This window comes from Arachis hypogaea, chromosome 20 (assembly GCF_003086295.3).
Source record: "Arachis hypogaea cultivar Tifrunner chromosome 20, arahy.Tifrunner.gnm2.J5K5, whole genome shotgun sequence".
Taxonomy (NCBI): Eukaryota; Viridiplantae; Streptophyta; class Magnoliopsida; order Fabales; family Fabaceae; genus Arachis; species Arachis hypogaea.
Window position 1 is genome coordinate 3,957,159 of NC_092055.1, and position 25,824 is coordinate 3,982,982.

Below are 25,824 nucleotides of genomic sequence, written 5' to 3' on the forward strand. Positions count from 1 at the left end.
ACGCTATTTGTTTTTGAATGAATATTTTTTGTTACTCCTTTTAGATTATATTTTGTGATCCTTCAAATGGGGGCATTTTGGATCATGTCTGAATCATCTTCCTCTCTCCCATTTCATTGATTATTTAATCCCCATTGGATTCTCAATGATCTTCATCTCACATCTATATTATATGGCACCAATCAAACCTTAGGAGAAGCATCATCATTGTCATTACAAGAACAAGAACATGAACATGAACATGTGCAGCAACACAGGTAACACTGGTTGTGGTTGTGGAAGCAGTGGTGCTGCTAGCATGTGGAGTTCCGGTGTGAAGAAGCCGCAGAATAAGCGTCCAAGGATTCCAAAGAGAGGCCCTGGTGTTGCTGAGCTTGAGAAGATCCTCAGAGAACAAGAGAATATAGACACCATTTCAGATCATCATCATAGGGGGAACAATAACAACAATGGTGAATGTGCTTTTTCATTTCAATCAAATCATCATTCAAATCCTTTTCATCATAATTCTTCACCTTTGAAACCACATCATTATCATCATCTTCAGCCACCACCACCACCCTCCTCGCCACCTCGGCCGCCACATGTTCCTCCATCGGCAACAAAATCTGATCATTTAGTCCCAACTACTCCTCCACCATCCATTATGACATCTCCTTCTGTCTATGCTCACTTTGGAAGAAATGGTGGAGGATCAAGTTTGGTTAGGCCTGAACAGGAACTGTTTCCAATGAATCTAAGTTCATGTATGTCCAAGTCCAACATCAATGATGTCATAGATGTAAGCCAATCTGATTCTGGAAATTCCTCATCTAGGAATTTGTCTTCTGAATCTAATCAAATTTGGCCTCAACCTTCCACAATTCAAAAGAGAACTAATTCGTTTCCATCTCCTCCCATGGTAAGGTTTATGAAATTATAATAATGTTTACTTTGATTATCTGGTCTGTGTCTATGATATCAGTATCATGTGAAATTTAAACCTATGCTTGCAGATGAATCAGTTTCTTGGAAGTGGTATCCCTGCCTCTTCAGGATCATTGCCACTTGGACTGCACAATCATATAGAGCCCCCTTCAAACCAAAGTTCTTATTACAAACACACATCTAATGTCCCAGAGGAACATAAGGTATAAACTGTTCTATGTTCTTATTCCTCCATGCTCACATTTATGTTTCTACTAAAACAATAGTACATTTGGAACTGTTTTCTGTACTTTTTCTTCTAGTTGAGTAGGTTTTGTAAGGCATGTTTTACTTTAATTTCATATAGGCATTTGATTTCTTATAGTTGATGCCTTGATGCTATTAAGGCCAGTGATTGATTCAGTTCTTAGCTATTATTTTTCAAAAAGAATTTGCCAAATTCTCGACATATTTACCTTAATCTGTTTAGCTTAACAATTAAAAAGTTAATCAGATCTAGAAATCTCAATCCTTCTTGAGATTAAGTTTATTTGGGTCTGTGGGATATGAGAAGATTATAGAACAATGATGTAAAGAGCAACATTTTTGGATTTAGCAGCAATCTGAAATTTGCAGTTCTATCTTGACAACAAAGTTATATGTGTAATTTAGGTATCTGGCATGAAGAGGTCTCACCCTTCATCCTTGGAAAACTCACTGATTCCTCCACCTAACTTCCAAGTTTCTTCAATCTTTTCTCACCTTAGTAGACCTCATCAATCATCCATTACTGATACTCAAGGTGCAAATGGTTTCACCTCAGCCAATAATTGTTACAGGTAACTCCTTTGTTTACCATTATAGGCCTTATTGGTTTTTGTTTTCATTTTCAGTATCTTTTGTATTCAAGATAATGTTTTCATTTTTGTCTCTGCTTGTCTTTTTTTTTGTTTTTTTCTCAGGGATGCCAAACGGGGTAGTAGCAGTAGTTTGGATCTCAACAACAAAAGGTTCAATTCTGACATTGGTATGCATGGCCAAGCAAATTTCCCATCATTTGCAACTCATCATGATGTTCATCCACCACCACCACCTATGCATTTGTTTCAAGGTGTTCTTTCCAAGGGCACTATGCTCCCTTACCAAGTCATTGAAGTAAGTTGCAAGAAATTTCAGAAGGTCAATATTCTTAGCTCTTTGGTTATGTTTAGTAACAATCACCTTTTTTTTTAAGGAATGAAGCAAATACTTAATGTTCCTCTCTTAAGAAAAAAAAAATGTTCATTTTCTATCTATCCAAATGTTTAGAACAATGAAGGACACTTTTTCTTGATTATAGTTTGCATATCTAACTATACATTTCCTTTTTTCTGTTTTCGAAACATTATAGGATAGAACTGAGGACTCAAACCATCGTTCAGGATCAAATGCATCAGACAACAAGCCTTTTTATAATTTCTTAGGAGTTAAGGATCCAGAGTGGGGGAATGCACCTGGATCACATCACGGGCGATGCGAAGCAGGACGCTGCGGCATTGATCTTAGCTTGAAGCTTTGATTCTAGCAGGAAACCGTGAAGCAGTAACAATGGCTATGATGAGTATGCATTTGCAATGGTTTTGTGCTTGAAATCCAACAATGTTAACAAGCAAAGAAAGAGTGAATAGTTTCCTTGTCTTGGTTGAGGCCAAGGTAACTCGGAGTTATAGATAGAAGGGACTTGTTACATTGGAGACCATGCCTTTGGATTCAAGGAAACTGGAAATCAAAGATAAGAAGAAACCTTGCATGGGGATTTCATTTGACTTATGTTAGTTTCGATAGTTATGGTTTTATTTTATTTGAGACTTTTAATTTGATTACATTACATGTAATTCTATAGTTGCTCTATAGTCTTAGTAATAAAATTTTAAATTCGATGACACTCCATGTTTTGGTTCCTACAAGGGTTTGTTAGCATGAGCCAAGAAACAATAGCTCAAATGGCATAGTCTCTCTATATTCAATTAAGAGGTTGCGGGTTCGAATCTCCATATCTTCGGTAAAAAAAAAAAAAAGGTTTGTTAGCATGAAAATGCATGAGTGTTCTTTAAGAATTAAGAGGAATGTTATTTGGGACGAAACTCATTTGGGAAATTTTGTTTACTCTTCAAACTGTTCGCTAAATTTATTATTTTCTCAAAATAGGGGGGTTTTAAGTACTCATTTATCATTTTCTTTCCTTTGCCCTTCTTTACATTTCACATAGAATAATTAAACTTACTTAAAATGAAAATTAAATATGCCTCGTCTTTGTTTCCTTATCCCTAATGTAAAATTGTAAATCAAATTTGAATAAATTAAATAAAAATCAAATATTATAGTTTTAATTTAGATGTTTTCTTTATGTATATGAATTAAATGTAATATTATCCTTCTTCTTTCTTGCTTCTTTTTATTCTTCAGTTACGTTCTACTTCTGCGTTTTTTTCTAATATAGAAATTCTTTGTTTCTATAAAAAAATTGTCATTTTCAAATATATCTACATTTTTTTTTCAAAAGATTTATATTTAGTTTCATAAAATTTGTATGTATGTATTATTTTAAATAAACAAATTTTGAAAACTTAATAATAATCACCAAATATTTTTGCGTTATCCTCGTGATAAAATTGTGAAAGAATAGAAAAAAAATAGATAAAGAAATTTTATTAATTGTTGATTGATTGAATTGAATTGTAAACTATGAGGGTCAAACTAAATATATATAGAGCATTATCCTATGAAAGATAAAAGCAAATAAATATAAGATAAGAACAACTAAAGATAAAATAAAGATAAGATAAGATAATAAATACTAAAATTGTAATTAAATTTATATATTTTGTTGGGCTGAATTTGTGGGACACAAGACTTCTTTATTGTTGTCATAAATTAAACTGGAAGAGTAGTTTAATACACCCCCGCAATCTGGTGGATGGAAAACGCGTCTTATGATGGCATGGAGTTGGCATCCCGTTTGGCACCCCATTTAGGGGTGTGGGTTTGATGTGATCCAGACCTGGTCCGAAATATATACCGAGCCTATTTATTAAACCTGAATCCGGCCCTAGACCCGATGAAACCTATACACTTTCGGGCCATGATTATATCGGGTAAAAATCGGGTGAAAATCGGGCCGTTAACATTACATTACCTTGATACCTTCTTATAAGCTAGCATGTGAAAATATCCAAATTTTCAAGACTCCAACCATTATTTGACATGGAAAATACCCTAAAATTCACTTAGAAAAATATAACAAGAACCAACTCTTTTCTAAAATTAAATCATAACCATAATCAATACTAATATTATCTAATAATACCAAATATTTAAATAAATACAAATAACACAATATTGTGCATTAGTCTAAAATCTTATGCATTTTAAACATAAAACATTAGCTTATAGTCTTATAATAACTAATAACACAATATTAAAGTTTACAATACTTAAATTCCACGTAAGAATAGTCATCATCCATCACTAATAACACAAAATATTAATAGTGTATAATGACCGGGCCACCGGACCGACTTCGGGTGACCCGAGCCATGACTCGGACCCGACCCAAAATAATGACCGGGTCTATTTTTGAGACCCTTACCCAATCCTAAACCCGTGAAATCACACCAAAATAACCCCTAAAATATTCGGGACCGGACCGGATCTTTGGGTCGGGCCGGGCCATGCACATCCCTAACCCCATTCATGTATTCCTGTTAGTGGCCATCATTAGCATGGTGCGTTGTTGGTGGCGATGGCTCCACAAGACAGCATATGAAGTATCACCGCCATCTTCCATTCTATGGTTTATCTGCGTCTGTTACATGCTCCTCGCTATCATGGTCATCACAGGGAGCATCAACATAATGCAACTTTTACGAGTCTCCCAACTCAGCTTCTGTGATTGTGAGATTTACTTCGTTATTCGGCAGTTCGATTTCCATTGCCACTCTGATTGCTGTGGCCGCACTTCAAGAACCGCCAATAGTGTCTGACACCGCCTCACAAGCCGCCGATGCAATAACGACCTTCTTTCTTAGCGTCCAGATAATTGCCACTCTCCCTATGGTTGCTGTTGTTGACATCTTTCCCATTCCGGATGCGGTACATTTTGCCAGAGTCGTTTTTCCTGTTTTGGAGTCATTGGTTTTCACATATGTAATGCTTAGCGCTGTGGAATTGGCAGCTGCTTCTCACGCAACCGTACAAGTTGATATTGAACCAGTCACTGATCCCTTTGAAGTCATCAGTCTCGCTGTAATGGCTTTCTCAACCGTAATCTTTTCAATGTTCATAGTTGGCCACCTCCCACGCACAGCCTCCCATTGAGAAATGCTCGGATTCCATTGAAATTTTGATTTTGGTCATTATTTTTAAGAAAAGTACAGGTAGATAATGAAAATATTAAATAATATGAACAATGTATATTTTGGATGTTCAATTTACTTTGTGTACGAATGGTTACTCTAATATGATGAGTAATTTGAAGATGTAATGTACCAAGACTTCTTTATTGTTGTCATGGGTTAAGGTGGGAGAATAGTTAGTCTCTATTTTAACTTTTTTAAGTGTATATAAATAGATATAGATTTTGGTATAATGTTCTCAAAATATATAATTCCAATATGAAATGAAACTACTTTTCGTAATATAAAATAAATTTAATAATTATATGTAAACAGATTTGAATAATTTAAATATCTTTAAAATGAAATTGAATAACTCTACGTTATTTATGAATTTCTTCTGTTCTTGTGCTATTTATAAAATTTGATTTGAGTTTGACAGTTTTTTTTTTTTTTCGAATATACATGTAATATATATGTGTGCAAAATGATCGAAATACTCTCAAGACTGTAATGTTGAAAAAATATAAAATCATGTGTATGGTGAAGAGTGAAACTTTATCTAATTATCTCTATAAGTATATATCACTTCAAATGGCACTTTCTCAAAAATGAGCAGGAACCAATCTTCTCTTTCGTTATTCTTGAATACAATTTACAAAATCTATAGAGCGTTAATGGTTGAAACCGTAACCTGGCTATTAGGACTGGGGAGCTTGAAGGATTAACAATAAACCCTAAATGACATCCAAAGGGGTTTCTACCTTTACTCACTAGTTAACCTGTCCTACCTGAACCAGAGACATGATATCTTAGCAAAACATTTCCCTTTTGTCTCGGATTTTTCCAATAATTAAGGCCAAGGCAATTAGTGAAGAGGATTAGATTGTTGTAGCTGGTAGAAGTGTGGAGCAGCCTCCAAGAGCCATGAAGGATCTATGGATATGACGTTACGCATGTACTGTCTATCAGTTGATACAAGAGAACTGTAAATAATCCACTTCGGATTTACTCTGCAAAAGAACATACAAATTGCTAATCAATTAGTTAACTCACATGAAAACTAAGACTCGAATGAGCTTCGATTAATGGAGTGAACTCAATAAACTAGAAGTAAACTCTTGATCTCACTGTTTTAGTTGGATTTTGTTCTCGCAAGCATCAAAACACTTTCATAAGTAACATTCCAAATTGTAACTCTTATCTTGATGTCTTGATTCATGTTATTTTGATAAATCTTCAAAGAAATTTCTCAACTTAGTTCAGATTCGCATGACATTACCTGAATAGCACTGATGAAGGGTGAATATAAACTTCTTGTGATCCTCTTATCGTCTTGTACATCCCATTATGGCTGTATTCCTTTTGCAACAAGGTACAGAAACAACAAAGATAGGAATCAAGTCAAAAAATATACAGAAGTCGCTCAACAATGTACATCCCATTTGGAAAATATACAGATAAAAAAATAAAAAATAAAATCAGAAGATCTGCCATTTTAGTTTCAAGAAGCCGCTCACCTCTAAACGGCATGTATTAGCGAAGAATCCTGCAGTAACTGCCTTCCGAACCACCTAAAATGACATAATTTAAATTTATAAATATAATTGTACCCAGTAAGACTAAAAACCAATGAACTGAAAGTTAAAAAGATATGGTAGGGTAAAAAGCCAAATAAAGGAAGAGGATCAATAAGATAAAAATTACATTAGGGGAAACCTGGAGAGCTTATCTAACTCAAATATTCATGCAAAAAATAATAAACCACGGGAAGATTGTATCCTTTTCTATAATATGTTTTCCAAAAAAGTAAAAATATCAGAGAGCTGAGAAGCAACCTGCATATCACTCTCGCAAGACTTCAAGACTATGCCAATCCTCTGTGCAATTCTTCTGAGTTGTTCTCTAACTTCAAGAACCTTTCTCTGTAAAATTTAAGTAGGCTATCAACATGTATAAATGGAAAGGAAATGGAAAAGCTTACAATGTCAAAGTTGCAAAACACAAACACACCATTGCATGATAGTTCACGTAGTTCTTGTGACACCACTGGGAAGATTTACCAGACTGAAGAAACCCCTTGTATACATTAAGGAACGTCACATGGTCACCCTGTATCAATAATTGAAAGACGATGAAATTAATTCACCAACCAATCATCCGACTCCATAAAACAATCATTAAATGATGAATCATGGGAAGTTTAATACAAAAAATAGAAGTATGAACAGAGAGGATGAGAAAGTGTGTGTGTGTGTGTGTGTGTGTGTGTGTGTGTGTGTGTGTGTGTGAGAGAGAGAGAGAGAGAGGGTACCTCTGCTGCAGCAAATCTCAATTTTGCTTCATCTGATTCCTTTTGTATCCCTCGTCCCGAGATCCAGATGGACTGCACATACAGATACTTTGAAACTGAATTGAACTGTCACTGTGTAAATATTTTAACTACATTTCTGTGCTGTGATCCAGATAAATTTCATTTAATATGTACAAAAATAGTAACAAAACGTATATACTCTTTACCAATCCTGATTTTTAACATGCAAAGAAAATATAAAATTTTCCCTGAAACAACTCATTATGAACCAGAGCAAAAAGCTTTACTTGGATGGAAAGAACAGCAGCAACCGTGATTATTTCCTCTGAACATCCAAATTGGTTGGAAGCTATTATCATTTTTGAGATCATTGGGTCCTGGAAAAGAATTACATGTCATCAACAAGTGTCAGCAAAAAATTGTAAGAAATGCATGTAGATTGTGATAAGAAAAATGAATAAATGGAAAACCACACAAAAACTCTTTTAACAGCTGAACATTGACAACAAATGTAATTAGTGCTAAAGAATATGATAAGAAAGAATACTAGAAATTTAAATGAGCTTTAAAGTGTTGATTATTTCATGAATCCACACTGGTCATCTATGTTAACCAATAATCCTAAGAAACGCAAGCAAAACCATACTAGAACCACATGCACTGAAAGCAAAGCTAAGTAACAGGTGTAAAAAATGATCCAAACTCCAAGGATAGCATATGTTTCCTCTATGGCTGCAAAGGATTAAGGTCGTTATGGAAGAAGGAAATAGACTTTCATTAACATTTTATAAGAGAGTGCAGGTTTCAGATGAATTCCTATAATAGGATACCACATTTATCCTTTACAGATAGAATTTATGAATAAAGTCATTGATGCTTCCAATTTTCAATATTTTCAGTTCTTTGCTATTCCTTTGTGGGTGCACTTCGAATTAAACCCGTCCCCGTGGTGGTGAAATTTTAACAAATGGATGAAATATGATTTTAGATAAATCCCAAACGTACAAGTGGAATCTCTGCAACTTGAAATCCAGTAGGTGAAGTTAGCTTTGCATCATCGTCCAAGACCCCAAGTGAGTAGAGAACTTCTAGTGCCCGGATCATTGCTTCAGGAGATGGAGATGCAGGCCAATCAAAGCCTAAGATATTATCAATCCCCAAGGCCTTCAACTGGAAATCATCATAAAAGGTATTAAACACTTTACTCAAGATAAACATACATAAACTGCACTGAAAAAAAATGTTACTTTGAAATTGTTTCTTTTTTTTTAAATAAAAAATAAAATGACTAACATGGATTATACAGGAGACAAGATTTGATCTCTGTATCTCTGGAATTGCCTCATTAGACATGTGATTAAGAAAATATTCTTCTGCATATAACCTGGTTGCAGCCATACGCATAATGAATGGTAAGAAAGGGGATGCCAACATTACCATCACAAATCATAATAGTTATGGTTACAAGGTAACAGGAAGAGAAAGCAGACATATGAATCATAATATGCATTTAAAAAAATCAGCGAAATAAGACGCAATGAAATTCAATGAAGAAACATAACTAGTTGAACAAAATGCTTAATATGATATTAAAATGTATCTGAGGAAGTGAACCACCTAAAGAGTTTGCAGTTATGCCACAGCCTCTATTAAGAAAGGAAAAACAGCAGCAAGAAACACAGAAGCAACTTTTAGTCAACTTGTTATGGATTTCATATCTCTTAGCAACAAAGGATTAGACGAAAAACATTATATTTGAAAACTGAAATACCTTGAACCTATCTGAAAAATACTAACTAGTTTCAGTCACAAACCTGTAACATTTTCCTGGTCGAACTCGTCCAGCCCTACCAGCTCTCTGTTTAGCAGAAGCCTTAGATATTGGTGCCACAACCAGATTTTCAACATCAGTAATCTGAGACAGAGGAGAGCAGAAAGTTAAACTTGCAGACAAAAAGACATCCAAGAAAAGAAGAGAAGGGTGGAGAAGGTAGGACTTATGAATATAAAATTACTAGCAAGTCAACTAGAAACGATAGATGCAGACTAGAAAGCAATAAACTTGAATGGAAACCAGAATAGAAGGGCATCAATCTAAAAGGCATGTACTTTTATCCTGTATTAAATCTGGAAAAAAGATTTAATTTTATAACAGTATGAACAAATAATTTCCAGCTCATTAAAATATATCTTTAATAGAAATATACTTAAAGAAACAAAATGGAAATACCGGATTGTAGAACTTTTGTTTTGAAAATCCGCTGTCAACAACATAGACAATACCCTGCACAATAAAACATTGAGCATGGATAAGGAGAATCCTGTAGCCTCTGACGATAGTTAATACTTTGCAGAAAAGGGTTACCTCCAATGTAAGGGATGTTTCTGCTATATTGGTAGAAATTATTACTTTCCTCTTTCCTCTAGGAGTTGGAGAAAACACTAACTCCTAAAAAAGTGAAACATATATGACATTCAGATATTTTTATACAAACACATGTTGCAGCAATTAAATGCACTAATGTATAGTAACCTGTTCAGCTCGTGGAAGTCCAGAATAAAGAGGCAAAACAACCAATCCTGAAACAAAAGAAAACACCATGTGTTACTGGTATCCAATTGACAGGTATAATTATGTGCAAAAGATGACATTCTATTAGTCTATTCCCATTGTGTTCATTTTGGAGAAATGAAAATACAGTTCAACACTGCTTAATATTTTCTAAATAAAAGTAAAAAGAATTTGTACAGGATATAAACAGCTGTAAGAAGCTAACTAAATCACAATCTAATGGTTCAAATAAGAATGTTTCATAAGGTGTACCTGGAGAATGTTTCTTGCTGGTTTGAACTTCATCAGCAATCAACTGAACAGCACCATCAATATCATCTTGACCAGTAAGGAAAACTAGAATATCTCCCGGAGGCTCCTAACAAGGGATGGTATAGACCAATTACCATTTTTAATCCATTTTGCTTTTGTTTTAAATACAAAAATATATATGACTTTCTACTTATGTCAAAAGTCAAAACGTTAAATGTGTTTCACTATGTGGTGGAGAGTCCCAGAATTACTGGTTCTCCTTGAAATGAACACTAGTACTTGGGTTCTATAACTCGATGCTTAGTGCATACTCGGATGCACCATGCAACTGCATATATATTTACATTAAATAAAATGCATAAAAAATAGAATAAATTCCTTGATGTGATCATGTTTCAATATAAGACAAAATACCCTCTCATGAATCAACAGTACTGTTGAAACGGCAGCCTGAACATAGTCTTGGACAGGTTCCTCAACATAATTAATTTGTACATTGAAGCCTCTACCCTGAAAAACAAAAAGTATAATTCATTTTATATATTAAAACTCTACCATGGAAATCACAAAGGCCAAGTGACTATGAACATCAGATCTTCAAATTAAAATGCAGTCCAAACTCTGAAAAGTATGTATTCTTCTGCTAATAAAATTTCTCATTATTAGCTGCTAACATTAAATAGAATGAAGAACATTGAGGACCAGGGTGAGGATGTGGTAGTGGGGAAAACTAAGGAAACAATGAAGCTTGGAATACAGTAGGATAGAAGAATCCTTTGCAAATTGAATATGGCAACACCCTTGAAATAAATGTGGACCAAGCACCTGAGGGAAACTAACAATCGAAAAACATAATCTTATCCCAAAAAGAAATCCAGCCAATGATATTCTAGTCACATCAAGAAGCATGTGTATTCCTGCCTAGAAAAGTAAATAGTATAGAGTTCGATAACCAAAAACATGCAGGCATCAATACTATCTCGGAAAATAGTACCTCAACTGATAAGATTGCAGGTTCCAATTGTATTCCATTCTCCTCATTTTCAAGTTCCCGCCGCTTTTTCCTGTTTACCATGCACAAATGACTGAGCAAGTGAGTGGGTTTTGGAGGAAAAAAATAAGCGTCTCCTTCTTCAGGATAGGGAAGCAGCACCAAGAATTTCTAATTGATACAACATACTAAAATGGACAAATAATGGGTATAGTCAATTGGATGAATTCTTATTATATCTACGTACAATGTTTACCGTCTGTAAGGTTAAAAGTAAAGGAATAACAATTAGAACATAGAAAGATAAGAACAAAACCTCTTCCGGAAGAAGTCAGACATCGCCTTTGCTTCAATTGTAGCAGATGAGATGATCAATCGCAACTCCGGTCGACGTTTTTGAACCTATACAAATATGAAGCAGAAAATATACAAAATAAAGACCCTGAAAACCGGAATAAAAAAGTTGAATTTGATACTTCAATAATGTATGGCTAGCCTATAAATTTGATACCTTTTTCAACAGTCCAAGTAAAATATCAGTTGAGATGGACCTTTCATGAGCTTCATCTACCATTATAACACTGCAAAAGTTACGTTCATGGTCAGATCACCACAGGACACAGAAATGGAAAAAGATCTCTTTCATTCTAAAGCACAGAACAAATATAGGGTCCTTGCTACTTGGCACTTGGCACAAACTATAAAATGCCATGGAAGGACAACTACTTTACATTAAGGTTTACAATTCGGCTTTGTGGACAAATTTTGACGAGTACCTATATTTGGTCAAAAGAGGATCATCCATCATCTCCCTCAAGAGGACACCATCCGTCAAAAATTTGAGTACTGTTACATCCTGTGCTGCCGAGGAAATGAAAACTGTTGTAAGCATTCGCATTATATGATCACAAATTGTAAGTACAAGAAAGAGTCATTCAAATGACCATAACATTATTAGTGTTTAATGGGTAGATATTCATCAGCACCATGTCAGATTTAGAGATTTCCTAATCTGAAAGAAATAAACAGAGATGCTTACTGGCTTTGTAACATCTTCAAACCTAATGGTGTAACCAACTTCCTCACCAAGTTTAACTCCCATTTCTTCGGCAACCCTGGAAGCAACCGCCTGCAAAAACGTTGGTGTGAGAACATTATCAATAAGGTGAGCCATAAATGAGAATAATGACATTATAAGATGAGAATTCAATTAAACTGTGAGTGAAGTTAAAAGAACCCAGCTAAATAGCACAGTGACAGTGTTACATCAGCTCATTTAGCCACATCACAAACGAATGAATTCACTGTTTACCATTCAGCAAGTACTGCTTCAGCATGGTCTGAGGCTAACCAACATGGCCAACTAACTTGAGTAACAGAATAACTAACTTCTAATCTTATATTGAATAGAATATATCAGTGAAAGATATGGTGGAACCTGAACAGCTAGTCGCCTCGGCTGGGTGCAAGCAATGAGCCGGCCACCGGAAGCCCAGCCAGCCTCCTTGAGGAACTGCAAGTTCCAATTAGATACAAATGAATTTCAAATTTCAATTTCAGTTTAAAATGGTCGAATCCAATTTGCACAAGACAAGTGTTCTTCTGTGTGTTACCTGAGGGATTTGAGTGGTTTTGCCGCTGCCGGTCTCGCCGACAATGATGGTGGTGGCGTGAGTCTCGACAAGGTAGAGAATCGCAGTGCGGTACTTGTAAACAGGTAAACGCTGCCTCTGCTTCTCGATGCTCGCGTATCCATAACCAGAAGAGGAAGAAGAGGACGAGAAGCCACCAGAGAAGAAGAGAACGCCGCCTTCTTCATCGTCCACAAGGCGAGGCTTCTCCGTCCCCGGTTTCCAGAACTGAGCCATTCCTTCTCCTTCTCCACTCCACCGCACTCGAGTTTCCAGCTTGAGCTGAGCTTCAACTTCTGGGCTCTCGGTTCACTTAATCGGAGCCCCGATCCGGTTACTTTATGGACCGAACGTAATAGCCCATTGATCCACAATGCTTCTTCCCCTAGGCCCGTAACACCGGCCCAATCGGGTTTTGTGCATTTATGAGTTGACCCAAAACCTGTGATCCATCTCTCTTGTGCTCCCCTAAACAAGTGATTTCTTTGTCCAAAAAAAAAAGAACAACAAGTGATTTTACTTTCTAACCCTAGCAACCTTCGTCCAATAAATGAATATTATAATAACTTTACTTACAAGTTACACATCCTTATAGTTAGGCTTTAGGGTAAAAGTGAATATTCCAAAAATATTTTTTATATGTGCAATTTATATACTTAAATAACTCGTATAAAAACTATTTGGATCCAGAAAATACGTATTTATGTTATTTGTTAGTATGGAAATAATATTAGCTTATTTCCTTTCTTATTAGAATGTTAAGCATATGTATTAGCATGAAAAAATCATTACTCAAATTTACCCAAGAACATTTCCAAAATACATTATTTATCTAACCTAAGCCAAAAATATGTTAACATCAGTTTGAAAATTAATAGACATTCCAAGTTTCTTGGAGAACGGATTTGATCGAACTATGTAAGTTGACCTTTCAAACTTTTAATCCTTGGTCAAACAATAAAAAGTTTAATTTTATTTCATGAAGTGATTCTTATCAAATTTACATTTTTATTCTCACACGTTAGACATTGTTGTACACTTAGAAATGATCATATGCGAACTTTCAAAGGGTAATGTTCCATAAGTTGAGAACAAATGAATAATTTTCAATTCAACACCAATGTGCTATAAGATTATGACCAGTTCCCTCCATTGAATACATGTATATAACTATTATGCTTCTTTTATTGGAAATAACATCTTTTTTGCAAATGGTTAAACTTGCCTATTAGGACCAACATGAATTCACATATTTTGCTTCTTCAAATATTCTTGCCAACCAGAAACCAGTAAAAGTATTGATTGCTGAATATTTGTCCCTACACAAGCCAATAAGTTCACACCTTTTGTCTCTTAGTCTTTTTAGTAGACTTCTAAATTTTAATACGTGTGGTTTCGATATTTCTATAAATGCATTCTTTTTCTCACATAGAATTGTCTTATTTCAAGATTCAGCCCTATAATTTGCTATAGGAATCTTAGGTCTCCCATAGAATTTACAAAAAAAAAATAAAATAATAAGGCTTTTACATTGTTGCCATTACAGAACTCATTTGCATCACATATCTTTCATCCAAATTTGTCTACTCTTATAGTCTTCTATCAATTCTTGTGGTCCAGAACTAAAAGAACGTACTTGTTACATTTATTTACAAAACTCAGAAAACAAGAAAACAAAATGTCCAATCCTGATCATTAATTAATGAGTTTTTGGAGGAACTCTTAATTAGATTTCGTACATAGACTTGCATCTATGATCTATCCCGGGAATTTATTAACTTAGCATTAATACATTAATAGACCAAAAATATTATTTGTAATTTTGTACACCAAAATCAACCACTAAAATCAGTTATTATGTATTTATATATATATGTGGTTTTTAATTTATTTTTAACGTGTATTTTGTATTTCAATATGTATTTTATATTGATGGCTGATTTTAGTATACAGCTAGCATGATTGTTAATAGACTTATAGACACTAATGTGACTAAGTCATAATTTATTAATTGTGATTATTTACATATGTAGTATATTATCGTTAGAATAATCTTCTCTCAATATCATCCAAGAAAATATAATATTCTCTCTGGGTGCTAAGGCTAACCATTATTTGTGTGTAATAAAGAGTCTTGTGTCTCTGGCTTCTGATATCCAACTATTTCTTCAAGACTCAAATGTTGTGGAGTCAACCCTTCACAATTGACAAAGTCTCATTTCTCAAATTCCATGCCCCACTTAGATCCCTTTAATTTGTATCACAAAGTTTAAATGCCTAAGGAAGCCTATAAATCAAAACATACAAAAGAAACTCCAACAAACTGTTTATGCAGCATGCATTGTTGCCCTTCAACTATTCTTCAATCACTTGCAATGACTTGGCTCTTCTTTTTTCTTGTTTTCATCATGAATGCAAACTCACATGAGGTCAAGAATGAAGGCAACAAAGTTATATCAGTTGGGGTGATTATGGATGCTAATTCTCGTGTGGGGAAAGAGCAGAGAGTAGCCATGGAAATTGCAGCACAAACTTACAATAACACTTCAAAGAACTACAAGTTGTCTCTCCATTTTCATAACTCTACCATGGACCCCATAAGTGACACCAATCTTGGTTAGTACTATATCTAGCATTTGATAAGAAAAAAATATAAAAGATATTATTTTTCATGCGTTAGGATTATAAACTTAGCATCTTTAGTATTGAATATTGTGTGACTTTTCTTGCAGCGGAAGAAATGATAAGAATGCAGAAAGTGCAAGTGATTTTAGGCTTCCATAGATGGCCAGAAGCAGCTCTTATAGCTGAAATAGGATCGCGGTTTCAAGTTCCTATTATATCCTATGCAGAACCTTCCATTACTCCACCATTGATGTCAATCCGGTGGCCATTTTTGGTAAGAATGGCCAACAGTGGCAGAGCATATGTAAAATGCATTGTGGATATAGTCAAAGCTTATGGCTGGGAAAGAGTAATAGCCATCTATGAAGATGATGCCTATGGTGGAGAACAAGGGATGCTAGCCCTGCTATCTGAGGCCCTCCAAGATGCAAATTCAATGATTGAATACAATTTTATTCTTCCACCAATTTCTTCTTTGCATGATCCAAGAGGGCTAGTGCAAGACGAGCTACTTAAGTTAATGAATACTCAACAATCGCGAGTGTTTATCGTGCTGCAATCATCACTAGAAATGGTGATTCACTTGTTCAGAGAAGCTTCAAATATAGGACTTGTGGATAAAGAATCAGTTTGGATAATCCCAGAGAGCATAACCAATCTAATTGACTCCATCAACAAGTCTTCCATTTCATACATGGAAGGAGCTATAGGAATCAAGAACTACTACTCTGAAGAAAACAACAAGTACCAAGATTTTGAGGCTCAGTTTCAGAGAACTTTCTGGCCAAGAAGCCCCGAAGAAGATAACCGAAAGCCTGGATTTTTTGCTTTGCAAGCATATGATAGCATTAGCATTGTGTCTCAAGCACTGGACAGAATGAGCAATGGCAAAAGCAGCACAAATACCTTACTAAGAGAAATACAGTCAAGCAATTTTTCTGGTTTAAGTGGCCATATTGAATTTGAAGATGGAAAACTGCTGCAGAATCCTATCTTGAGGGTAGTGAATGTGGTTGGGAAGAGTTACAAAGAGTTGTGCTTTTGGACTCAGCAACATGGATTCTCCACAAGCTTCCATGCAACAAGACAAGATGGTGGTAATGGTAACCATGTTTCAGAATGCTTCAATGCTGTACTTTGGCCTGGGAATTTGCAAAGGACACCAAAGGGATGGAAAATGCCTACTAAACAAAAACCTATGCAAATCGCGGTCCCAGGCAGAACTACATTTTCCAGGTTTGTCAAGGTTGATTATGCCAAGAATCAAAACCTTGATAAATATGATGGATTCTGCATCAAGATTTTTGAGCAGGTGCACAAAATTTTGGGGTATGATCTACCCTATGAGTTCCATGCTATCAATTGCACCTATCCTGATTTGGTTCAATTAGTCTATAACAAGGTATTTATTCGTTCCCTTGTTCCTTTTTTCCATTCTTAATTAACCATTATCATATTATGTAATATTGATATGACCAAGTCTATTACAATGAGCAATTATGTCCAAGTTCACTTATCAAAATGTTACAATTATAATTATGTTCTAAATACAACCAGCTATCTTATTGATTTTTTATTTTTATTTTTTAATTTTTGGAAGAGTTATGATGCTGTTGTTGGGGATATTACCATACTAGAGGAAAGATTGCCATATGTGGACTTCACTGTGCCATATGCAGAATCAGGATTGTCAATGTTAGTTCCAGCAAAGTCTGACGAATCAGCATGGCTGTTCACCAAGCCATTTACCTGGCAACTTTGGACAGTTACAGGAGCCATCTTGATCTATACAATGTTAGTAGTTTGGCTACTTGAGAAAGAACCTAATCCAGAGTTTCATGGCAATTGGAAGAACCAGATCAGCACTGCTCTTTGGTTTACCATCTCCTCTTTGTTCTTTGCTCACAGTTAGTATCAATCTCTATTTTCAATTTGGTTCCAATAATTTAAAAGTTTCAAACCTGAGTAAAATGAAGCCAAATTTTCTCATTTTTCAGGGGAGAAAGTGTATAGAAAGTTAACTCGGGTGGTGATGGTATCATGGCTATTCCTAGTTCTGATTCTTAATTCAAGCTACACTGCAAGTCTTTCTTCAATGCTCACAGTGAAGCAGCTGCAGCCAAATGTCACAGACATTGAGTGGCTGAAGAAGAACAACATGAAGATTGGTTGTGATGGTGACTCATTTGTTAGAAACTACCTAGAGGATGTGGAGAAGTTCAAGCCAGAAAACATAATCAACATTATCAGTGAAGACAGATATATTGATGCATTTGCAAATGGTAGCATAGTAGCTGCATTTCTTGAATTACCCTATGAAAAAGTATTCATTAGTGAATATTGTGATGGATACACTGCCTCCACTCCCAGAACTAGATTTGGAGGATTAGGCTTTGTAAGTAAAAAATAGTACAAAACTTTTGTTCACCAAGTAAAACAAAAGATTATGATATCATATTATGTTTTGAATAAAAACATTCAAATGATTTGATGCAGATGTTCCAGAAAGGCTCCCCGGTGACAAGAGATGTTTCCAGAGCTATATTACATCTCTCAGAAAATGGAGAGCTGAAGAAGTTGGAAGAGGAATGGTTGTTGAGTGCATCACAGAAATGCTCCAACATGACCTCCAATGGCACGGAAAGCTTGAGTCTAAGAAGCTTGTGGATTCTATTTGTCATCTCCGGTGCCACTTCCACTATTTGTATGCTACTATCAGCAATGCCATGGCAAAAGTTGTGTCTCCAAAGTCAAGAATTGGCACCAGAACATAATGGCACAACAAGTGATGAGAGTATTTGGAGAAGGGTGATTACACTTGCAATGCAGATTCATAACAAAAAGGTCAACAATTCAAGTGATCATTCTTCTTCTTTTGGAAGGGACAATCATTTGAGAGATAATGATAGCACTGAGCAACAACATCATCATCAACCTGTAAATGGAATCTTGATGCAACATTTTCCACCACCACCAGAAGAAGAAGCAAAAATTTCAGATCTTCCTCATCACTGATAAGAATATTTTGGAGTATCAAAACTATATATAAAGGGTGTTCCAAGTATGTTAACCATATAGTACTAAAATTACAAGGAACCATATTGGTTTTCCAAAACTTCAATGCTATTCTTTTTTTTTTTTGGTTTACCCAAATGGTATCCCCCAATCCGACAGGTTAAGGACTAATCCATTGCGGATCTGAGCTCCATTTAAGAGTTTGCCGCTGGCCAATGAGTTGCTGCATGCACAAGACGGGATTCGAACTCCCAACACTTACTTAAGCGGACGAGTGAGCTGATCACTCGACCAATCCAAGTTGGTTACTTCAATGCTATTCTAACTTCAACGTTTTTGTCATCTCTGTTTTTTTCACCAATTTAACCAACCAATATAAGTGCGATGAGTAATGAGTAACAACTAATATATCTAGCCCAATCAATATTTTTTTCCAAAAAAAAAAATGAAGCCCGTATTGAATGTTGTTCCACGTGTGACGGTGGCAGTTACAGCAGCGCCAGCAGATGGAGTGGTAGTATCTGCGCGTTCCCGCACAAGAGGAAGAAAGCCACTGCGCGGAGTCACACGCCGGATAAGGTCCAAGCCGCTCCCACTCACAGTCAAAGCAATGCGAGCCGTCGTTCAGCGAGTCGCCTCCGCATCCGTCGAGGTTGAAGGCCGCATCGTCTCCGAGATCGGCCCCGGTCTCGTCGTCCTTGTCGGAATCCACGATTCCGATTCCGACGCCGACGCCGATTACATGTCCTCCTCCACGCTTCTCTCTCTTCTTGTTCTTTTTGTGTTTCTTCAAAGCTCCAATTTCTTACTTCTTTTACTTTTTTTTGTTTCCACAGATGCAGGAAAGTCTTGAACATGAGGTTGTTCCCTAATGAAAATACGGGAAAAGCATGGGACCATAGTGTAATTCTATCGATATCTTCCTTGCTATCTTTTACAATTCTGATTGTGAATTCATATTACAGTGTGCGTATCTTGTGTTTGTGCAGGTGATGCAGAAAAAATATCAAGTTCTGCTTGGTATTATTCACATTCTAAACGTTGATTATGGAAATTGGCGTTTCCTTTTCCTTTTCATTTTCATTATCAGCTGAATAATTATTATTAATTTGTATGTAACAGTGAGCCAGTTTACCTTGTATGGATTCCTCAAGGGTAACAAGCCAGATTTTCATGTTGCTATGCCTCCGCAGAAGGCCAACCCCTTCTATGCGTCTTTAGTTGACAGGTTCAGGAACACATATAACTCAGATGCTATCAAGGGTATCTAACTAATATCCATCTTTCTATTTCTATAAATCTGTAATAATCATTAGAGTACTAGCAATGCATGGTTTTCGTTTTCCATTCATGTAGTCAAGAATCAATTTTATGTAATTCATGTGCTTACACTTTTATGATACTTACAGTGTATCATAATGAAAACAATGACATAGACCTTCCCACACCAAACAATCTCTAACTATAGTCCTACTGCTTAGACCTAACTGACTAGAGGAATGGTCTAGGGTGGTTGATGGCCAAATATGGCAGTGTATGGTATAGTGTTCTAGTATACCCCAGCGTTTCAGGGGAATCCATGGTTGTGTACCCCATTGTTTTTAGAATTGCAAAAGTGATTCACATTAATGACTTGTGTTTCCTGTCCTGGCCAACAAAGATGAATATGCCAATTCTATCTATCACACTCTATATCAAAATAAGTTATTGTTGGTTTTGAAAAAAGTTGTTTATGAAATCATATCTATTAACTTATCAATAGCAAAATTATAAATAGAGAACACAACCTCAAAGATTCAAGTGTGCCTATTTGCTGCTTACCTTTAAGGAGTGCTAGTTGTAGTACCGTTGCTTTGCATTGATTCACTTTTAGATTCTGCTGAAGCTATCTAAACTTCTATGCAGATGGTGTGTTTGGAGCAATGATGAAGGTATGTAACATCACCCAACTCTTGTGTGAGGTTTCCATTGTTGTGTGATTACATCAAATGCTGCCTCTTATTGGTGTAACAATCCTCACCCTTATGATGGTGACAGGTAAATTTGGTTAATGATGGACCAGTTACCATGCAGCTTGATTCACAATCGTCCAAGTGAGTAAATGATAATATTAGTTTTGACAAAAATATTTGCTTGTTTCATGATAACAATTCTGTTTAAAATTCATCTTTCAGGAATACGTCTGACACAGCAGAATCTTGATCTGCCTTGATGAAAAATGAGTTTTGAGATCCAGCCAATTTTTTCGGCAAAATCATGTAGGACATGGTCATTCACATGGGTTTTGTTGATCATTCTATATGAAGCTCATTATCTGCTACTGGAAATCACTGATCCATCTTGGAGCACTATTTCAGCTCAAGGATGCCTAAGGTTGTCCTTGCCCATTCTGTTTATACGGAAATAGAGTTTGTATTCTTTTTGTACTCACTAAAGCCAGATGATTACCCCTGTGTGAAGGGGCTAATGGCCTTATGACCATTATATTTGCCAAATTGTATTTTTAATGCAGTCTGTTGTAGACCCATATTTTGTAATAAAATTTTCGGTTGGTGTTACTCGATATGGATGGTCCTATTTTTTGTGTATTCTTGTGGCATGAATGCTTTATGATATTCACAACTACCTAGTTAACGAGCATACTGTTAGTCTCTCCTACATATTTCAGCCATTTTGCAGTACCAGATCATTTTGACAATAATAATGTCATCACACATCATCCGTGATTAGCTACATTAAAATGGATTGCAGATGCTTCATGTATTCTTGATCTCTTGTACAGTAACAACAACAAATAAATTCTTAGTCTATAAGGTCGGCTACCTATAGCAGTCGGTTTACTACTACTGCAAATAGTAATCATGCATGCATCCTGTTCCGTCCTGAGTGCACCGAGGTATGTGACTTCCGGGTGATTGCTCGAATCCCTGGTTGAGCTATACGTCGTCCAGGGGTTGTTGCAGATTAACTTCGGTCCTCTGAAATACGGCGGCGGGAGTACCTGCACAGAGCACTCCGATGCTCAAGTAAGTATGTGAGTTATGAGATAATGGAGAATAATAAACTAGAGTGAATTCTGTGACCGGATTCTTTTGTGGACTATTTGGCTTGGTTTTATAGGCGAGTAGTGTGTCAGTTAGGATCTGTCTGTTCCGATATGCCTGGTAGGTGTGGTTAATAGTATCTTTGATTTGCACAGAGCCGTGATTGAGTTTGGGTAGTGGGTTCCGTTTATTGTGGGCAACGGCTGGAAGATAATACGGATTTTGTGAGTGACTTGGTTGGCCTTATGATCGGTTTGTTGGTTATTGATAAAATCTCCGAGTATAATGGGGTACACATCATAGCCCCCAAGGTCGGCTGGCGTTATGTTAAGAATGGTAGGCGAGCTTTCATGGACTCATGGTTGACTTCTGTCGTGCGTGGGCTTTTTTGGCCCTTTTTTGCTTGTTGAATGATTTTTGAAAAGGAATTCTTGGAGACCCTTTGGTTGTTTTTCTTGCAAGACGTGTCGAATTTAATGCGTCTCTTTTGCCGGTTGGGTTTTCCACGTTCTTTAGTGGTTAATTCAAGCTATCCATTAGGTTAGTGGGCTTGCAATAAAAATTTTCTCTTGCTTTGGAACTCTGCTGTTTTACCTTCTCACAGTTTTACTTTCATTATGTCCTCGAAAGGTTAGTGCTGTTGTCCCCATTTTTCACTGTTTACTGTAGTTGTTTATTTATGGCGGGAGAAAGAGGGAAAGAGAAATTGAAAGTGGTTGAGGTTAAGGAAGATGACCCCTACCATTGGGTTCACGATGATGTGAGGACTCATTCCTCCTTATTTACTAGTGTTGATTCCATGGCTGATTTGAGAAGTCTGAACTTTGTTAAAGGCGGTTCCAATGTCGCCGTTGAGTTTCTTCCTTGTTCTGATAGTGATAGGGTATGCAAGAGAAGAGGTGATTGGGGGTATTTCTACATGTATACCCCCTGCATGATTGGGGGTATTTCCTCTTTCGAGTGTGATGTTCTTACTCAACTCAATTGTGCGCCTTCGCAGTTACACCCAAATTCGTGGGCGTTTCTTCGAGCTTTCCAGTGTTTAATGGATTTCCTCTCGTTCCGGTGTTCTTTGTCATTGTTCTTTTCATTGTTTCAAGCTAAAGGGGTTCGGAAGGGTTTGTGGGTTTGTCTCAGTAGTTTCCCGGGTCGTTCTCTCTTTCTTCTGTACAAATCCTCTTTTAAGAACTTCAAGTCTCTTTTTATTAAGGTTCGATCTGTTGAGGCTGAATATCCATTTTATTTGGATGATGAGCTTTTCGAAAAGTTTCCCTTCTACTGGTGTTCTGAGCCGAGCCAGATTCTTGAGGCTGCCGAGCGGAGTGATGAGGAGGATTCCTTTTTAAATTTTCTCGTTGAGAGTTTCGCTGACGGGTTGTGTTTATCGATTCCTGAACTTTTGCATTTGTATGATTCTGGTGACAATGAGGGCTTGAAAGTGTATATAGGTAACGTTTTGTTTTGTTCTTTTGTTCATGTTGATATTATAATATCTTCTAATTGTTGGTTTGCTCTGTAGGTGGGCGTGTTCCCCTTTTGGACCCTTCTTGTCTTCAATCTTTTATGAAAAAGAAAAAAGAGAAAGATGCTAGTGTTGTTGGAGTTCAGAAAGATGATGGTGGACCAGCGGCTTATTCTGTTGCTCAGCCGGCGTCCTCATATAAGCGGAGGCGAGATGATATTGATAAATCTGTTGAGGTTATATCAGAGGGTGATCAGGAGGTCGCTGGTGGTGGTAAGGTTGCTTTTGATCGTCAGGAATGACTTCACGGCTTTATTGCGGGGGTGGAGTGATCAGTTTAATTTTGCCGAGCTTGCAGACAAAGCGTCTCAGTATCCTGGGGATATGTTGATGACTCGTCGGGTTGGTATGGAGGCGCTTGGAAAGTTTGTTCAGGTTGTTTTTTTTTTTTGTTCTGTTCTTATGTGGTTTGAATTTTGCAGATCATTGGTTCTCGTCTGATGTGTGTCGGCCATACTACCGAGCTCATAGGCGCTGAGCATAAAGAAGCTATGGATAAGGCTTCTGATATAGAGAGATCATACAAAGCTAAGGTTATGGAACTGGAGAAGTCAATAAATGACAAAGATGATGTTATTGTTAGTGTTGTGGCTAAGGCAAAGGAATCTGAAGAGGAAGTGGTTCGTTTGAGGGACCAAGTTCGGTTGCTGCAGGTGGAAATTAAGGAAAGTGATGTTTCTAAGGGGAAGTTGACTGCCAGGGTTCATGAGCTGGAGGAAGCGGGAATGGAGATGTTCGTTTCTGGTTTTGATCGCGCTGTTAGCCAGATCTCCTTATTGGCCCCTGATTTCGACTGTGATCTCTTGGACGCGACTAAGATCGTGATTGATGGGAAGTTAGTCATGGATGGAACTGTGGAGGAGCATGATGAGAACGCTCCCCCCACCTAGTTTGTTTTGCTTTGTTTATTTTGAATATGTATGAATAACTCTTTGTTTTTGTTTGACTTTAGTTTAGTTTTTTTTTACCGATGTTTGGTCATCTTGACTGTTTTGTTGCCATTTTGAACTCGGATAGTGTTTGTTTTGGCCGCGGTTAGGCCAAGTTTGATGATATCACTTTTTTGTGATTTTGTAGCGTATGCTTTTATTGTTTTTTGCATTTTGTTTGTTTAGAACCAATCACGTTTATTTGAATATAGTGGGCGTCCGGCCTTATTAAAACCCTCCTTAGGCAAAACCCACTTTGTTTGGGAAAAAATCTCTAAGGGGAAAAAGAGTACCTTCCTCCACTCATTGTACACATTATGATCTATACATTTTTAACGAAGAAACATTCCAGTTCCCTGACACTGGGCTGCCCTATAACGTCTGGAGTTGATAAGTCCCCATTCCGAGTACTTTTGCTATTCGGAATGGTCCTTCCCAATTTGCGGCGAGCTTGCCGTGCGAAGGAGGTCATCTCGTATCTTCTGTTCGTCTGAGGACTAGGTCGTCCTTACTGAATGTTCTTGGGACGACCTTCTTGTTGTGTTGTCTCTCCGCTAGTTGTTTCTTGGCTCTTTGTTTAATTGCCGTGATGTCTCTCTCCTCTTCGACGAGGTCAAGCTCGGCGTTCCTCATGTTTGTGTTATGTTGTTCGTCATATAGCTCGGCTCTCAAGGTGGGCACTCCGACCTCCACAGGAATTAGTGCTTCCGATCCATATAATAGTTTGAAGGGTGTCTCGCCTGTGGTTGTCTGTTTTGTTGTGTTATAGCTCCATAATGTTTCTGGGATTAGCTTTGCCCATTCCCCTTTCGCGTTATTGAGCTTTTTCTTTATTTCCTGCAATATAACTCGGTTAGCAGCTTCGGCCTGCCCATTGGTTTGTGGGTGTTCGACCGAGCTAAAATGATGCTGTATATTGAAACTTTTTAGAAATGAGCCGAGCTTGTTATCTGTAAATTGCCTACCATTATCTGATATTATTTCCTTTGGTATTCCAAATCGGCATATGATATTTTTTCATATAAAAGATCGTACCTTTTCGGCTGTTTTTTTTGCTAGTGGTTGTGCTTCTATCCATTTTGAGAAATAATCTATTGATACTAGGAGAAATTTTACCTGGCCTAGTGCTATTGGAAATGGGCTGAGAATATCAAGACCCCATCTGTGGAAAGGCCAGCTTACCTCCATGCTGTGTAATACCTCGGCAGGCTTTGTAGTGATGGCGGCGTGTTTCTGGCATTTGTCACATGTTTTGACCTTCGTTATGCAATCCCTTTTCATGGTCGTCTAGTAATATCCTGTTCGGACGATCTTGGCTGCGAGAGCTCGTCCCCCGATGTGGTTTCCGCATACGCCCTCATGAACTTCGTCCATCACCTATTTTGCCTCATCTTTATTTAGGCATTTTAGTAATGGTTGTGAGAAACCGCACCTGTATAATTCTCCTGCTATGTTTGTGTATAGACTTGCTTTTCGTTTGAAGTGTTGCGGGTTGAGCTCGTCTTTGGGTATGATACCTGCATTGATGTACTCAAGAAGAGGTGTTCTCCAATCGCGGAGGTGGTTAATGCTTGTTATAGATAATAGTTCGACGCTGGGTTTGTTAAGTGTGAGCTGTGATAATGCCGATGTTTGTGTGTCTGCCCTAGT

The 25,824-nt window shown here is 36.9% G+C and overlaps 5 protein-coding genes across 7 annotated transcripts; 3 read left to right on the plus strand and 2 right to left on the minus strand.

Annotated features, from left to right (window-relative positions):
- The first annotated feature begins 229 nt into the window (after nt 1-229).
- LOC114926070 (uncharacterized) lies at nt 230-2,830 on the plus strand. The gene is made up of 5 exons (XM_072230871.1): nt 230-901; nt 996-1,130; nt 1,579-1,745; nt 1,869-2,061; nt 2,297-2,830. Exons 1-5 carry the CDS (start codon nt 230-232, stop codon nt 2,462-2,464), a joined length of 1,335 nt encoding a protein of 444 aa, XP_072086972.1. The 3' UTR covers nt 2,465-2,830.
- A 3,006-nt stretch (nt 2,831-5,836) lies between these two features.
- On the minus strand, nt 5,837-13,344 carry LOC112783709 (probable pre-mRNA-splicing factor ATP-dependent RNA helicase DEAH9). Its single transcript, XM_025826754.2, has 22 exons — nt 13,022-13,344; nt 12,847-12,921; nt 12,448-12,537; nt 12,185-12,264; nt 11,920-11,989; nt 11,725-11,810; nt 11,412-11,481; nt 10,832-10,927; nt 10,418-10,523; nt 10,127-10,173; nt 9,959-10,042; nt 9,824-9,877; nt 9,408-9,508; nt 8,887-8,977; nt 8,599-8,763; nt 7,881-7,970; nt 7,594-7,665; nt 7,293-7,391; nt 7,118-7,204; nt 6,800-6,853; nt 6,562-6,641; nt 5,837-6,292 (listed from the first exon to the last, which is right to left on the minus strand). The coding sequence occupies exons 1-22, from the start codon at nt 13,274-13,276 to the stop codon at nt 6,148-6,150; spliced, it is 2,097 nt and encodes a 698-aa protein (XP_025682539.1). The 5' UTR covers nt 13,277-13,344; the 3' UTR covers nt 5,837-6,147.
- A 1,729-nt stretch (nt 13,345-15,073) lies between these two features.
- Nucleotides 15,074-18,811, plus strand: LOC112784612 (glutamate receptor 2.7). Its single transcript, XM_072229272.1, has 5 exons — nt 15,074-15,655; nt 15,772-17,066; nt 17,265-17,571; nt 17,662-18,059; nt 18,161-18,811. Exons 1-5 carry the CDS (start codon nt 15,313-15,315, stop codon nt 18,677-18,679), a joined length of 2,862 nt encoding a protein of 953 aa, XP_072085373.1. The 5' UTR covers nt 15,074-15,312; the 3' UTR covers nt 18,680-18,811.
- On the plus strand, nt 18,423-21,242 carry LOC140172868 (uncharacterized). 3 transcript variants are annotated; one of them, XM_072229274.1, is made up of 9 exons: nt 18,423-18,725; nt 18,839-18,979; nt 19,168-19,423; nt 19,516-19,582; nt 19,669-19,699; nt 19,802-19,942; nt 20,585-20,610; nt 20,717-20,772; nt 20,854-21,242. In XM_072229274.1, the coding sequence occupies exons 3-9, from the start codon at nt 19,290-19,292 to the stop codon at nt 20,879-20,881; spliced, it is 483 nt and encodes a 160-aa protein (XP_072085375.1). In that variant the 5' UTR covers nt 18,423-18,725; nt 18,839-18,979; nt 19,168-19,289; the 3' UTR covers nt 20,882-21,242. The 3 variants fall into 3 exon arrangements, with proteins under 3 accessions (XP_072085375.1, XP_072085374.1, XP_025683668.1); XM_072229273.1 differs by having other exon boundaries at nt 18,694-18,979; XM_025827883.2 differs by lacking the exons at nt 18,423-18,725; nt 18,839-18,979 and having other exon boundaries at nt 18,995-19,423.
- Nucleotides 21,243-24,642: 3,400 nt separating this feature from the next.
- On the minus strand, nt 24,643-25,455 carry LOC140182903 (uncharacterized). Its single transcript, XM_072230872.1, has 2 exons — nt 25,291-25,455; nt 24,643-25,083 (listed from the first exon to the last, which is right to left on the minus strand). The coding sequence occupies exons 1-2, from the start codon at nt 25,453-25,455 to the stop codon at nt 24,643-24,645; spliced, it is 606 nt and encodes a 201-aa protein (XP_072086973.1).
- Nucleotides 25,456-25,824: the final 369 nt, after the last annotated feature.